Here is a 16,404-nt window from a genome sequence, read left to right as displayed (position 1 = left end):
CATGTGACATATTGTGACTTTTCCCCCCTTTGCTAAACTGGGCGTGGGAGTGCACAACGTGTGATGCATCCGGGCCACGAGTTTGACACCCCTGCTCTAACTATTCAATTGCCCTTTATAAATGCTTAATACCTCCATCCAAGAAAGGCACACACAACACAAACAGACGTGTTTTATCTGACAAATCTGTCCTTTTAACAGTTTGTATTAGAAGGCAGATGTGCCTGCTTACAATTGCCTTCAATTAAGCCAAGAAGTTTCTTAGTTGCCTCTTGCACTTTTCATGCAACTGGTAACTAGACAAAAGTGTAACCTTGAGAAGGTTATAACCTAGTTACATCTTAGTCATGGCACTTCAGTCATGGAACATACATGGAACCATGACATAATCTGGGGTTTTAAATTTGTCTCGGGCAAAATTGATTTAATTCGATTTTACTTCTGTTCTTAATTTTTGTACTTTACGTGTTTTATTCTGTGCCTGTTCACCGCCCTGAGTCCTTCGGGAGTAGGGCGGTATACAAATTAAATAAAATGAAATGAAATGAAATGAAATGAAATCTTGGAACAATTTATTAATTTCAAAGTAGGAACTGCAAATTCTAAAAAGCAGGTAAATTGTTTTCTGTAAACAATTGTACTTAAATAATTTTCCTCTATACATTGATAGCTGAATCATTTCCTCTGCAGTATTCACACTAGAAATAAAAAAAATTACAGCACTATCAAAATGATAGGAACATTTAATGAGCTTTCTGCTAAACTAGGGGTATCAAACTTGTGGCCTCCTGGCCACGCCCATTCCTGTTTTGGCAAAGGGGAAAAAAGCCATGTTACATCATGTGTCGACATGACACCACGAGTTTGACACCCCTAAACTGTCCCACTCTAAACTGTCAAAAGCCCAAGCAGCAGATTTTAGATTTTGCATATGCTATTCTAACATAGTGAGGTCACAAAGTAAGCGAGGTCATATTGGCACTTTCATTCTTCTCCAGGTTTACAATGCTGGTTGTGGAAAGATAAGCACAGTTCATATTCTGGGCAGCGTGGCTATGGATTCTGAGGAATTACCTGAAAAATCGCGACTGATTGAGAAGCTCTCATTTGAGCCATTTAAGTCTGGGTCTGAAATTGAAGTGTCACGCTATGTGTATGGATACCGGTAAGATTTCAGCCAGGATTTTTTTAGTTTTATATTACATCTAGAAACTGTTTCCTGAAATTTTGAATCATACATTACTCAAAACTATATTTTAATAATTTATTATAATTTTGAAAGCCATGTTGATGGAATTATGTACTTCTCACTATTTTGTAGCCTACATTAAAAAAAAAAGGCTTTTAATTTGATAGAGTCCATTTTTCTTTCAAAATTTCTTTTAAAAGAGATTTTTTAATCAATTTTTGATGAATTTAATGAAAACAGGTCAAGAAGGCAGCCAGAGAGACTTCAGAGTAGTGGGAAGGCACATAATGGAAAAGGGCAGCAGCGGGCAGTAGGAGACTGTTGTCTACAGCACTAAAAAAAAAGTTCAGAAGCACCAACAAGAAAAATTTTGAATAAATTATCAAGCACCTGAAGACAAAGGTAAAGAACTGCTTTTTCAGAAGGAGGAAAACTTTAGACAAAATTAAACAAGAAGCAATGGATGGAAACTAATTAAGAGACTTCCGACCTTGAAATAAGGAGAAATTTCCTGACATTAGGATAATTATTCAGAAGTTTTTAAGAACAAATTGGATAGCCATTTTTCTAGAATGGTATAGGGCAGTGATGGCTAACCTTTTTGCCGTCGCGTGCCAAAAGCTAGGGGAGCATGGGGGGGTCACGTGCATGTGTGCCCACATTCATAATTCAATGCCCCCCGTGCCTCACCCACCCCTTGTGTATGCGTGCGCAACCCCCCCCATGCTCTCCCTGCTTTTGGCACGCAATGGCAAAAAAGTTACTGGTGGGCCCAGAAGGCCTGTTTTTCACCCTCCCCAGGCTCCAGAGGTTTTCTTGGAGCCTAGGGAGGGCGAAAACAGCCTTCCCACCCACCCGGAGGCCCTCAGGAGGCCGGAAACAGCCCGTTTCCCAACTTCCGGTGGGCCCGGAAGGCCCAAAAATCGGCTGGCTGGTGTGCCCATGCACACTGGACCTGAACTAGAGCAACGTTTGTGTGCCCACAGATATGGCTCCGCGTGCCACCTGTGGCACTCGTGCCATAGGTTCGCCATCACGGGTATAGGGCCTCCTGCTTAAATGGTTTGAAATAGAAAACTTCCAAGGAGCCTTCCAACTCTATTATTCTGTATTCTGGTTAAAAGAGCCTGATAGTGGAGAAAATCAAATCATGGTTCACTTATGTAGGAACTTGAAAGTAGAGTTTGAAGTAAGTTTCAGTTTTTTAGAAAGAGAGCCACAATGGCAGTAATTGGAACATGAATCCTGGGAGAAGGGACTAAAGCATGACATAGTCTTAAACACCAAATTATATACAGCCATATAATTGCTATATGGCTATAATATAGGGACATGGTGGCTCAGTGGCTAAGATGCTGAGCTTGTCGATCAAAAGGTCGGCAGTTCAGTGGTTCAAATCCCTAGTGCCGCGTAACAGAGTGAGGTCCCGTTACTTGTTCCAGCTTCTGCCAACTTAGCAGTTCGAAAGCACGTAAAAAATGCAAGTAGAAAAATTAGGGATCACCTTTGGTGGGAAAGTAACAGAGCTCCATGTGCCTTTGCCGTTTAGTCATGCTGGCCACATGACCATGGAGACGTCTTCGGACAGCGCTGGCTCTTCGCCTTTGAAACGGAGATGAGCAAAAGTTAGGAACGTCTAGCACATATGTGCAAGAGGAACCTTTACCTTTATCTTATAGTCTACAATACTTTTGCCTTTTTTTTTTTAAAAAAATGAAAATCTACACAGGGGCTAGGGTGCTTTATCCTTTCACTCCTCTCTTAATCACTTCTTCTGGCTCTTTTCCATTACGGGATTCAAAATGGTCAATTCGCTTTAGTTGTTGCTTTCTTCGAAATTCCCTTCCTTTACAATGGCTTTTCTTTTGGAAGAAAGATAAAAGTGTTCTCCTAGGCTAACCTTTTTGCCATCGTGTGCCAGGAGGGGGCGGGGGGTGGGGGAGGTTTGCGTGTGCCGCTTGCCCACACCCATAATTCTATGTGCCCTGCCCTGCGCGTGCAACCCCCCTCCCCTCCCTCCTGGCGTGTGATGGCCCGGTAGGCCCGTTTTTCTTTTTTACCTGGCTCCAGATCCTGTCTATGCATCTGGGAAGGGAGAAAACAGCCTTTCCCACTCCCTCGGAGGCCCTCCGGAGGCCTGAAAGGGCCCATTTCCCAACCCCCGGTGGGATAGGAAGTGACATTTTTTGCTGTCCTCAGCCTCCAGGGCCTCTCTAGGAGAGGCTAAAATAGCGGGGCGGGTAGTTTTCCACTGGAATTTCATTAGCTCCACTGCATGTAGTCAAAATGCTGTTGGTATTTGTGACCTCCAAGGACCCGGAGGTCTAGCTTTGCCATTGCTACTGCACAGTAACCAGGTTTTTTTATTAGTGGGCAGAGGGGAGAGGAAAGCAAATTTTGTTAGAGCTGAACAGAGGTGAGGCATTCCCTCCCCCCCGCCCCCGCCCATCCAATCTTTCTCTGAGTCAGCTGGCCAGCTCAATAGAAAGATGGGGTACAGCTATAGGGACCCTTCTGCAGTTATCCAAAGCTGCTTCTGGGCATTTAAGGTGTGAGGCTGGTGGCTGTGTAGAATTGCTTCTAAAAGCATTTGGCCCTTCCCAGGAAAGGAAATGTTAAGTCTTACTCTCCCATTGACTTGACATCTGAATTCTTTTCTTGCTATTTCATCACAATTGAAAGGTAATCCAATGAGTCTATACTTGCAGTTAGTTGTTTTAAGTATCTGACTGCTTCTACCTAATCCAAAGTCTTTCGTATATAACCACACCTTCTACATGATATGAATTTGTTTTTGTTTGAACAAGCAGTAGCTTAAGAAAAGAGGATTTCTTTCAGGTTCAATTCTGTCCTATTTTTTTTTTCTTTCCAGGAGGAGAGATCCCGACCTGTATAACTTTGTGGAAAATTTATTCTATCATCCTCTATTCAAGTCTGTTATGATCAGCAGCATTACGCTCAATGCGATATTCTTGTCTTTAGAAACTGATTATAAAGTTTATTATGAGTCATATTTGTTCCTGCAGGTAATGAAAACTGCTGACTGACGTGGCCACAATTTCTCACTTGATTGTTCTGAAGACTTTTTTTTTTCCCCGCAGAAGAAAAGACAAGGAAGATGAGGAGAAATCAAGTTTTTAAAGAGATTTCAACCAACTCATTGAGCAAAAAGGCTATCAATATGTGATAGCTACATTTTATCCCTAGCAAGGCAATTATGACTATACAGGTAGTCCTTGACTTAACAACCTTTCATTTACAACAGCCCTGAAAAAAGTGACTCATGACAGTTTTTCACACTTACGATTGTTGCATCATCCCCGTGGTCATGTAATCATCAGTCAAAATCAGTCAAATTTTGACTGCTTGGCAACTGGCATGGATTTATGAGAATTGCAGTCTCCCAGGCAGGGGTGGGTTCTAAATATTTTTACTACCGGTTCTGTGGGTGTGGCTTATTTTGTGGGTGTTGCTTGGAGGTCATGTGACTAGGTGGGCGTGGCTAGCTGGTCAAAGTCATTTCTGGAAGGTCCTCGCACTTACGACCAGTCCTCGCACTTACGACCCAACTCATTTGTTTGCTTTTAAAACTGATCAGCTGTAGGACGGCCCTTTGAAGCCCCCTGGCAAGAGTTTAAACAGTTTTTTTTCCTCTAGTCATCAGCTGGGACTCAGGAGGCAGCAATAGATTGGGGGTGGGACCAAATAAAAGGTAAGAATAACGTGGGGGGGGTGGGGGGGTGGGAGGGCGGGGGGGGGGAGAACCGGTTCGGTGACGTCATCGTGACCGCTACTGGCTCGGCCGAACCGGACTGAACCGAGAGGAACCCACCACTGCTCCCAGGTCATGTGATCGCCATTTGTAACCTTCCCAGTCTCCGACAAGCAAAATCAATGAGGGAAGCAGGTTCATTTAATAATGGCATGATTATCACTTAACAACTGAAGGAAAAGTATTCGTAAAATAGGGAAAAATTCCCTCAACAATTGCCTTGCTTAGCAATAGAAATTTTGGGCTGTACTGTAATCATAGTTCAAGGACTACCTGTAAACTTAGTCATAATGGAACATAATAGAGGGCTTAAGCCCAGGGGCTATTTGGAAGCTTATGAGGGACTTCTAGTTAGCCATCAAGTTAGGTTAGCTAACTAGAAATTAGCCACTTCTAATTAGCTAACCTAGGTGGGCTTTTGGTTAGCAAGGCTTCTGTGCTTTTATGTTCAAACTTTAAAGAACAACTTTCATAATATCATCTACAACTCAAGGATAAGTCCTCTTTAAGCAATGCTGCCCAATAAAGAGATGCATAGTGACTGAGGCACAGGCAATTTTGCTGAATGCTTTCCCTGGTTTGGGGTACAGCTATAGAAGACAGAGATGCAATTCTGGGAAAAAAATACAGCTGCTTTAAGAAGATGTTGATAGAAATTGTTAGAGCCCTCTTGCATACCATGAAACACCTTTCTTCTATTTGGATTGTACTATTTATGCTAATTTCTAAAGTAGGCCTAGGGGTTCTTCAACAGCAGGAAGATCTCCAGCAAAAGCAGTATTATTAGTAGCAAATATGTAAAGCAGGGGTGTCCAATCATGGCAACTTTTAAGACTTGTGGACTTCAGCTGCCAGAGTTTTCCAGCTAGCAATTCTGGAGCTGAAGTCCACAAGTCTTAAAGTTGCCAAGATTGGATATCCCTGATGTAAAACAGGGGTGGGTTCTACTTACCTTTACTACTGATTTGCATCATGCCGGCACGCGCGCATGCGCAGATCGCCTATGATGACATCCGGGTCAGTGGGTGGAGCCTCCTGCCAGTTTTACTACCGGTTCCTGTGAACCAGTCTGAACCAGGGGCAATCCACCACTGATGTAAAGCCATTGTTGACTTCTCCTGCATAAAACAGTGATCCAAATGCAAGCAAAGATTCAACCTGGTAGGACATCAAGCTGAAAACTGAATCCAAATTCAACCCACAAATCAATCTAGTATACATCTAATCACATTAATAACCAGCACTGGGTCTGTGGCTTGCTAATTGAGGACATTGAGACTTCTTTGTTCAGGCCATGCACACCCATAACTATTAGCCTTTATAGCCAACTAGAAAAATTGGTAATAATTTAAGATATATTCCTGAGCAATTGCCTGCATTTTGAATCCAGATATTCAACATATTCCTTCTCCCCCTCCCAAATATTCTATAAAGCTTGGAAAATATTACTCTGCATTCTCAGTATGATAGAGATTGGTTTATCTTGACTGATTTTCCATTCTAGTAATGAATATAGTTTTCTTTTTACCGAGAAATCTTTTTGGAACTGAATGTGTTTTGCTTGCAAGCTCCAAGAATATGAACTTGAAAATGTTTGCACTACAATAACCTCTTTTGTCCTGATTTAGCCTTCCTCTTGAGAAGGACTGATCTTTTACATACCTTGAATCTCTTAACTTACTTGATGAGCGCTAATAGACACAAACCTCTTGGCTTTAATTATATTTTGCTGGCACAGAAGCCAAGGGAAAAGCCTGGCTAATGTCAAGAAGTCCATTCATTGTTTTGTTTTTTTAATAAATAATGTGTTAAGGGCTTTGAAAATGCGAGTCATGTAGTTTTGCTTATTTATTAAACCCAGATCCTTATACAATACTATCACCCTCCAGTAGATTAAAAATAAAAATGAGAACGGATAGACCTGCATCCTTTCATACATTAACATATCACTCTTCAAGAGGCATGGAACTACATTAAAGTTTAACAGTATATTAGACAACCAGACATTGGGTGGATATTATTTCCTATGCAAAACTTGTCTTCTTAGGAGGTCTTTTTAAAAAAAACAACAAAAAACTGAAAGAGCCAGAATTTCAGTCTCAGCTCTGAAACCTGAAGATTCACTGATTGAAAGATTGATTGGCTCACATTGGTATGCAACCAGTGTTATTCTTAAGAGGCCTAATTATTAGATACCTCTCATTGAAGAACTCATAAAATTCAGCCTTTCCCTGTTTGCCCTCCCCTCATGGTTAGAGTTGCCAGATCTAGGCTGTAATAATCTGGATGGCCACCAGATTATTACAAATTGTTGAGGTTGTGTCCTATCTTTCTCTAGCTTCCCTCCTATGTGTTGTCTGCCTCAGTGGTGAAATGTGAAATTTGTTACTACTGGTTCTGTGAGTGTGGCTTGGTGGGGAGGGTAATGTGACTGGGTGGGCGTGGCCAACTTTTTTTTTTCCTTTTAAAAACATTTTTTCTATAACCTCTTTGGCCGAAGAGGTTGTAGAAAAAATGCTTTTAAAAGGCTCTGACAATCCCAGCTGAGCCGCGCAATCATCAGAGGCTTTTTTTTTTTTACTTTTAAAAGCATTTTTTTGACTGAAGAGGTTGTAGAAAAAATGCTTTTAAAAGTAAAAAAAAAAGCCTCTGATGATCACATGGCTCAGCTGGGCATGGGGGGGGGGCAGGGATTTTTGCTACCCGTTTCTGCCGCCGCCATCGCTACCGGATCGAGCAATCCGGTCCGAACCAGGAGCATTTCATTCCTGGTCTGCCTCCCCAGTTTTGTGTGTTTCTAAACAGGAAACTCCACTCCTAAAGGAAGGAGTAAGCTGCACATGCTCAGTATTTATCTTCCAAGGTAAAGCCTTATTTGGGAGGTCTAGAAGCACTGGGATCAAGAAGTTAAAGGCTGCTCTGCTTTGTTAACGCAACTTCTCATTTATTTATTTTTCATTAAAATAATAATGGTTAAAAATGAAGTCAGATGGCACAACTGTCAAGGATAGCTTACAGAATGTCCACCGTTCTTAAATTGCTTGCTTCAAACTGTATAGTTTGGCAGAACAGCAATAAAATTAAATAATCTAGTTGTAAATGTTTAAACTGGACGATAGCTAAGGAGACAGACCTGAAGAAATGGCTAACTTTATTAAGTTTGAAAAAGAATGCTGTGTATATAATGTATACATACATTGTGTGTGTGTGTGTGTGTGTGTGTATACAAACATACACATATATGCAAGCATATTTCTTTTGAACAATATCACATAAAATTTCTTTTTTAGGTTGCAGATCTGATCATTTTAGCGATCTATACCACAGAATTTCTAATGAGCCTTTACTTGGACCCGGTTAATTATTGGAAGGATGGTTATAAGCGTTTTGATGCTATTGTCCTTTTCCTTGCTTACCTCCCATACACCATTGACCATAGCAACCCAGAAAAGCACCATGTTGAAAGCACGCTGAAAGGATTCCAAGCTCTCCGAGTCCTCAAGCTGCTCTACTATAGTCCAGGGATAACTGTAAGTAATCAGATACAACTTCCCTTTTCCTGTTCAGAAGGGACCTCTTATCTGTCTTATAGACATGCATGATGGTGCATTTGTTTTGGGCAGTATTAATGCAGGATTTACCTGTAGGCTTTGGGAAGGGATCACATATTGGAATGCCTTTCTCTCTGCAATAGTGGCAACTATCTGTAGCTTGGGTGGAGGATGTGGGTGGAGGTTCATTCTCCATGCTTGTGAGTTGGTTTCTGAATGTTTCATTACCAAGTTAGGTAACATGTTTAGCAGAGTTTAGGGGATGTCAGGGCTGGTGATCTTCTGCTTATAAGAGCTTTGTGTGTCATTAGGCCTTGCGATGAGGAGGTCCTGTCAGGTGAGGGTTGTGTCAAGTGAGGATCTTGTGATGGGCCCTGTGGTGGGTCACTATTTTATCCAATATTTCATTACTAAACTAGGTAACATCTAGCACTGATGATGTTACCTAGTTTGGTAATTAAATGTCTGCAAGAAAATAGCCATGCTCAAGGAGCACCAAGGACCTCACAGAAGTAGTAATTTCTATAGAACCTCTACTTTTTAAACAAAGTTGCTACAATACAGTACTGTTGTTCCCACTCTTCAGGACTATCTATTACATGTCATTTTTCAGTGTAATAATTCTTACTTAATAAGCCCTTAGAGGAAATAAGGGTCATCGGCTCAGAACTCCAAACAAAACTAATTCTTATAAAGAACTGAAATGACATCAGTACAGTAGAATAGATTCTTCAGGAACAGATGTGAATTCCGACTTGAGAACTTTGCTTGAGTTCATTGTGTTGATCATGGATTTTGGCTAACATTGCAGAAAAGCCCATGCAGCCTGCATACTATTTTACTCTAGGGATTGACTAAAGAATAGGCTTGCAGCCTTTCCTTTACTATAAGCATACAGATGCCAAATACAGATGCCAGAGGGAGCCTATGCAATCTGCTAGCTCTTTCAGAACAAACATCTGTGAGTGCCAAAAACATCTCACACTTCAAATCCCAAATCCATTTGTTGGACTATTTGGGTGTTTAATGGATAAAAAGTTAATGGATTTCTGCAAATCCAGGATAAGATGCTCATTGGTACCTCTGGAGATAGCAAAGAAATTATTTTGTGATGTCAGATCAAAGAAGTTACCAGCTTAGCAGCTCCCATGCCATTTAGTATTGAGACAGTAACTCCACATGCTGTCATTTCAGACATATTTGCACATGACTTTTTGTACTTCAGAATCCACTTCTGAGTTCTAAACACAAGCACATGGTACTATTTATTCATTATGATGATGATAATCTTCACATGTGCTAGCCAAATAAGTAAAATCAATGACTGGAAAAGGCAAAGACCAACTTGGGCGCAACTGAGAAGCATTCATTCATCCATGCTGTTTAAAAAAAATAATTTCCAACTCAACAGAATATTGGAAAGAAATTACGGAAAGGAGGCAGAATTCTACCTATCATTCCACTAACTCTCAGAAAAGAGAATAGAATGGAACTAAATTTGGTGTGGGAGAAGAATCCAACAAAAGAAAGAAAGAAAGAAAAAAGGGCTAAATCACGCTGGGGACTGTAGAGAAAAAAACACTCAGAAAAAATTTCCCAATGTATCCGTATACAACAAGCACTGAACAGTGGCACACAATGTTGCTGACATTTTAAGTCCTCCCTCCCAGGCATGTGATTCAAAATGGAACTATTATTAAGGGATGGAAAGAATTCAAGAAGCTGTGATCTATATGCTTTTCCTAAATTGCTTTGTCTGAAGTAGCCTACGGGGCTGCTGGTTTATTGTGATGTCTTTTTCCACATTGTTGATCATTGTGTAAGATGGCAACTTTGCTTCAGATAGGCAAAGATCCAACTCGATAACCTATTGTTCCATTATTTTTAGTTTAGAGCTTCCTCCTCCCCCCCCCATGTAGAGATAGTCCTCAACGTACACCACATTTGGGAAAGGAAAACTCTGTATTAAGTGGTATGGTCAGTGTGAGGTACCATATGTCCAAACCCAATTTGGCCACCTTTTTTTGCCACAGTCATTATGTGAAACATCATGTGATTGTCATTTGTGACCTTCCCTCCCCACTTCCCTATTGACTTTGTTTGTTAGAAGCCTGCTGAGAAGGCCACAAATGGCAGTCACATGATAGGACACTGCAGCCATTATGCCTTATACCTGCCAATTACTCAGCACATGATTAGCTGACCACAGGGATGCTGCCACAGTTGTTCATGCAATGACTGGTCACTTTTTAACACCATCATAACTTCAGTCACTAAATGAACGGTCTTAAATTAAGGACTAGCTGTAAATCATCCTTCCTGTCCTGGTGTCCTCCAGAGGTGGCTGGCAGCTCTGAAAATTGTTGTCATCACACACCTGGAGACCATCAGGTTGGAAGAGATCGACATAAAACCACATAAATTGTATTCACTTGGTTTTTCTTCCTTTTGTTCCTCCCTTCTACAGAATCTATTGGCAGCTATGGGCCAGACTGTGAAAAATGTAATCTATGTCCTTGTCTTGTTGTTCTTGCTAATATTTATCTTTGCTATTCTGGGACATGGTTTGTATGGAGACCCGCAACAGGGAGATCCTCAGAACTGGGGAAGTTTAGCAGCTGCCTTTTTTACACTCTTCAGCTTAGTAACGGTAATTTTCATACATTTCACATGATACTCAACTCTGCTAGACTAACGTTATTGTTTTAGAATAGGAACTGAAATTGAAGACTTGGTTTCTCCAGGCTAGTTCTCCAGCAAAATGAAACTAGATAGACAAAATTCGGAATACAGCAAGAGGGAATACAGAGCATCTGAGTGTTTATAAAAGGGGAAATAAAGGGCAAGACCTTGTTTATTTAGATCAAGGTTATTAACTTGTTAGGATTGCACTTAGTATTTTCTCCAATCCTGTTTGCTTTGATTTAAGCCATTTTCAAGAACTAAATTTTAATCTAGATATCATTCGAGCTTTGTAGATAAACAAGGTCCAAAGCCCAGGGTGAGCTTTGACAGTGCTCAAACTTTGCCTATCATGCATGACTAGGCTTTTTTTTTTTTTTTAAATGTGACCCTTCTTTAAGTTATCTCTGACGCTCCAGTGGGTCACAATTCCTACTTTGAGAACCTATTATGGAATTGCTTGTTTTGCTGAAAATTCAGACTATAATGTCACTAATTGCTTTTTTAGGATTAAATCAAGCTGGTGTAAATTGCTAGAACTATTTGATTTAATTTGCATTGCAAGAAGATACTCCCCTGCAAGTATCATCATAATGTCTAAGTAGCCTTTGTGAACATTATTAGTTTGGCTTAAAAAAAATGGTGCTTTTCAGCATGTGTAGAGTGAATACACTAATACCCATGTAGGAGTAACCATGATCTCTCTGGATCAGGCCAAATTGATTTAGTCTACCCTTTTCCTTTCAGAAAGCTCAATCACACGTTAATAGAAGGCCCCAAAGTGGGACATAGGCCAGGAGGTCAAAAAGGACATCAAGACAGCAACCACAATAATGCATCCAGGCTCTATCCCTTTTTTACATGCTTTGTGATATTTTGGTTGTGGACACCATCTTGATTTTTTGGCCTGCTTCCTGCAAGCACTCCTAGCATTGGAAGATTTCTACTTTCTCATGTTCCCCAGCTTCTGTTTAATACTGTAGCCTTTATCTTGCGTAATCTTTTTTTTTTTTTAACACAATAGGAGATAACAGATAAAACAAACACCAAAATGACTGAAATGGCATAAATGCAGGGGTGAAATGCTACCGATTCACACCGGTTCGGGCTATCAATTCGTCCGAACCGGTATTTCTGACGGTCAGCTGTGCCGTGTGATTTATATTCGCTAGAAAGCAGGAAATCCTGCTTTCTAGCGAATCCAAATCGCACGACACAACTGTTCCCCCCCTCACTGTTCTACTTACCTTCTTAAGCCTTCTTTTTCCACACGAAGTGTGCGTTTGGTGTGCACTGCGCATGCGCGGACAGCGAATCGGTGCCAAACTGCGGAGGATTTCACAACTGCATAAATGCAACAGTGCAGTGAAACGTTTTTATGACCAGATAAGTAATTTTTGTTACATGTGAACAAGTGCAGTTCATTTATAGTTCGATTAGGTATGTTTGTGTATTGGGGGGTAGGGGGAATGCATTGGACTAGAGCAGGGGTGGAGGAAGTATAGCCCTTTTATGACTTAACTTCAACTCGCAGAATTCCTGTGCCAGCCATGTCATAAAGTCATAAAGGGGCCATAGTGTTCCATCTCTGGACTAGAGAAATAATTTATCAGATACTTGACAAAAGGTATCTTTTGATTGTAATCTTCAATTGATAAATTTCAGGTTGATGGATGGACAGACTTGCAGGATGAATTGGATAATAGAAAGTTTGTTACAAGCCGAACATTCACAATAGTATTCATTCTCCTAGGATTTTTTGTATTTTTCAATATGTTTATTGGAGTTGTCATTATGGATATCCAGGTAAGTGACCTTTATATGGCATTTTAAAATTTCTACTCAAATCCAGTTATTAGAAATTGTCATTGGGTATAAAAATAGTGTCAACTATTGCAGGGTTACAGAACTTTAATCTGTTCAGTAGAAATCTCTTTTGGGATATACAGTATATATTATTTTTCTATATTTTAAATTTTGAGCTTTTTAACATAACTTGGGCTGTATATAATCCCCTGCTTGATTCTGGTTTACCTTGGCTGAAAAGTATTTGTTAGGTCTACCAATCCTGGTCTGTAGAACTTCAGGCAACCAGTAGGTAGGAACAAAAAGTTAGAGTAAACTCAAAGCTAGATGAATGTCGTATACACACACATTTGCAGCCATCTATTGGTTTTTCAGATTTTTGAATCTCAAATCTGAATGAAAACACAGTGTTTTAAACATTGTATGAGATTGGATAAGTTTTATCCACTAACAGTAAGCCATTTCAGAGGTTGTTTTCCCAGCAGTAAATTACAGTGCCTTCTACAGTCATCCAAACATGACTGTGTCAAAATAATAGTATAAGTAAACCTTATTTATACAATCAGTTTGGTGTACTGTTAATGCATCAAGCTAGAAATCAGTGAGAGAGTGAGTTCTAATTCCATCTTCAACACAAAGGCAGCTGGGTGAATTTGGGCCAGTCCCTCTCTCTCAGCCCTAGGAAAGAGACAATGGCAAACCACTTCCAAGAAATCTTGGCAAGAAAGCTATAGGAACTTGTCCAAGCAGTCACTAGGAGACCACGCTGACTGAAAGGCACAAAAAATAATCCTTGTTACTGACTGACTCATTTGGTCTGACTATTCACCATTATAATGATTATGGGAAAATAACTGCATGACCAATCCTCACATTTACAATGTGTAGCAGGTGTGTAAAGGACAGCTGAAGTAAGATTTTAAATATAATTGTGATTTTACTTAGGGATTCTTTCACTTAACAACCAAATTGCAAGTCTCAGTTGAGGTCACTAAACAAACACTACCTGTAATCAGAAACAATATTATAATTTCAGAGTGCTTAGATCATGGGTGTCAAACTTGCAGGGTCATGTTGCCGTCACATGACATTTCATGATGTTTTTTCCCTTTACGGAGCTGGTGTGGGTATGGCCTGCGCATGACACAACCGGTCTGCGGGCCGCCAGTTTGACACAAGTTAAAAGTGTGAAAATGATAAGCTAGGTAACCTAAAAACTGAGGAAGTGGGAGGAGAGAGAGTACACAATGGAGTTCCTTAAAGCTGCAAAGTGAAAACAATTTATCATTTGAGATATGGCCATTGGCTAATGCAGCAATTGATTTTAAACTACTGTTACTCAGAATTGGCTTAACCAGTATGGTTGTAGATTGTTGGTAAATGAATTACTCCAACTGGTCATTTCTGCGCTGTAGTTTTGTTCTGTCATCTCCAGCCAGTGAGGTGATTCATAGTAGGAAATTAGAACCAAATGGGGCCTTTGTCTCAACATCCTTTGATTTATGTAGAACTCAACTGAGCAATATGAGCAAAAACTGAAAGAAGAAAGGCAGGTTACTTTGATTGCAAAGAAGCAGGCCATCTTAAAAAGGCAACAGGAAGAAATATTTGAATTGTTCAATCTGCAGGTAGGCATTGTATTTTATATAATGTTTTTCAATAGATAAGTCTCCCATTCATTTATTGTAGTTGATTCATCTCATTTTTCACTTGAGCTTTCTCAAGTTCACACATCTTATGTTTCCTGTTCTCGCTGAAATTCTGTCTTTGTTGCTTTGGGATGCCTTTTTGTCAGGGCAACAACAGCAACCAGAAATTTCAAAAAGCTTTAATCCAGTCACATCATAAACATCATTAGTATTCTGAAAGTTCTCAGCTGTTCCTCAATATCAGTTTGAGTGCCATCTGAACTTAGGGAACCCATCATCTGGCATTATCTTGTCAATCACTTCATTGATGTGGTTTCCTTGGTAAAATACAAGAATGGTTTACCACTTTCTTGTCTCTTGTCTCTCCCCATCCCACCTCAGTCTGAATCGAAGCCTTTGCCATTGTCACTAAAATCCACTTCTATAATCTTTCTATGTTGCTGCTGCCCCATATGCTGTAGGTGTTATTTGTTTTAGCTAGGGAACTGGGATGATCATCATGCCTTGAGTAACTCTAATGTCATTACAGATACTTGACTTCCATTCCCAATGTTCTTCACTCTTCTCTCCCACAGAAACACCCTCTCCCCTCCATATTGAGCTAGCATAGCATAACTTGAAGGGACCCTCATCCTTAAATATTGAGATGGGACAAAATTTATAAACATTAAAGAGGTTATTCATGAGGCAAATTTTAAATCTGATGACCCACTCCATACTTTCCATTGTGGCTATTTGGAGAAGTGACTTTTGGTTCTGTGAAACCAAAACCAAAACTGGCTTCTGAATGAGTTCTGAATGAGTAATTAACCTTAACACCTCTCTTTTCACCCTAGAAATCAACCGAGTACAAAACCTTTGATGAAATGGTGGAAAGCTTTAAAAAGAACCTGCTTCATTCAGATCCTATGATCTTGGAAGACTTCTGTGCCAGCCTGCCATTCATTGACCTCTATTTGGCATCCCTTGATCGTCAGGATGCCACTGTGTACAAGTGTGTAACTTTTCTTAAATAGACTCTGGGATTTAGAGCCTCTCACATGCTAACATTCAGCAATGATCAAATGCTTCACTGTCTCCAGTCCTAAAACTAAATCGAAAACCTTCTTTTTAAAGCATCTGAAATGGTTACCCTGAACACTGTAGTTAAGGAATGTGTTTAGAGATGGCATAGCCAAATGACGTTCGGAGTTATTTGCTGTGTGTTGAATCTAGAACTGAGTAGAATAATTCTATGTTTCCCTGAAAATGAATGAACTTGGCTTTTTTTTTTTTTTTTGCCTTTCAATACTGATACAATAACTGCATATGTTTAATTTCAGGCTGCAAGATCTCTACTACGAAATGGTTGCCATTTTGACTACCCTGCTATACCATTCCCAGGAAAAGTGTTTGCAGTCCCTGCAATGCTTTAGGGGAAGATCTAAGTAGTCCATTGTCACCAAAGTAATGTAGGACATTGCTGTCGTTAAGGTGCCAAAAGTATTTTCTTTGCATTTGAAAAATAAAGTAGAATAGAAACTTAAGTTTTACAACTGGTCAGAGTAATGCAAAAATCCCAGGAGCTAAGATATTTTTGATTTTATTTCTTTTTTAGAAAATGCAAACATAATATGACTGCTTTGCTAATGTACCTTGGTGTTGGTGGTGATATTTCTTTCATTTTTCATAGGTTTATGGCAAAGCATACACACACATATACACATTTTCTATCTGTCTGTCTGTCTGCCTACCTACCTACCTACCTATTCTATC

At 40.0% G+C, this 16,404-nt stretch overlaps 1 protein-coding gene across 1 annotated transcript; it reads left to right on the top strand.

Annotated features, from left to right (window-relative positions):
- The first annotated feature begins 1,055 nt into the window (after positions 1–1,055).
- On the top strand, positions 1,056–16,121 carry CATSPER3 (cation channel sperm associated 3). The gene is made up of 8 exons (XM_070933904.1): positions 1,056–1,165; positions 4,062–4,215; positions 8,252–8,491; positions 10,980–11,162; positions 12,860–13,000; positions 14,509–14,628; positions 15,486–15,643; positions 15,972–16,121. Exons 1-8 carry the CDS (start codon positions 1,056–1,058, stop codon positions 16,078–16,080), a joined length of 1,215 nt encoding a protein of 404 aa, XP_070790005.1. The 3' UTR covers positions 16,081–16,121.
- The last annotated feature ends 283 nt before the right edge of the window (positions 16,122–16,404 follow it).

This window comes from Pituophis catenifer, unplaced genomic scaffold (genome assembly GCF_029215685.1).
Source record: "Pituophis catenifer annectens isolate HBS135680 unplaced genomic scaffold, rPitCat1.0.hap2 SCAF_2, whole genome shotgun sequence".
In the NCBI taxonomy this organism is placed as follows: Eukaryota; Metazoa; Chordata; class Lepidosauria; order Squamata; family Colubridae; genus Pituophis; species Pituophis catenifer.
This window is presented reverse-complemented; position numbering and strand designations above follow the sequence as displayed.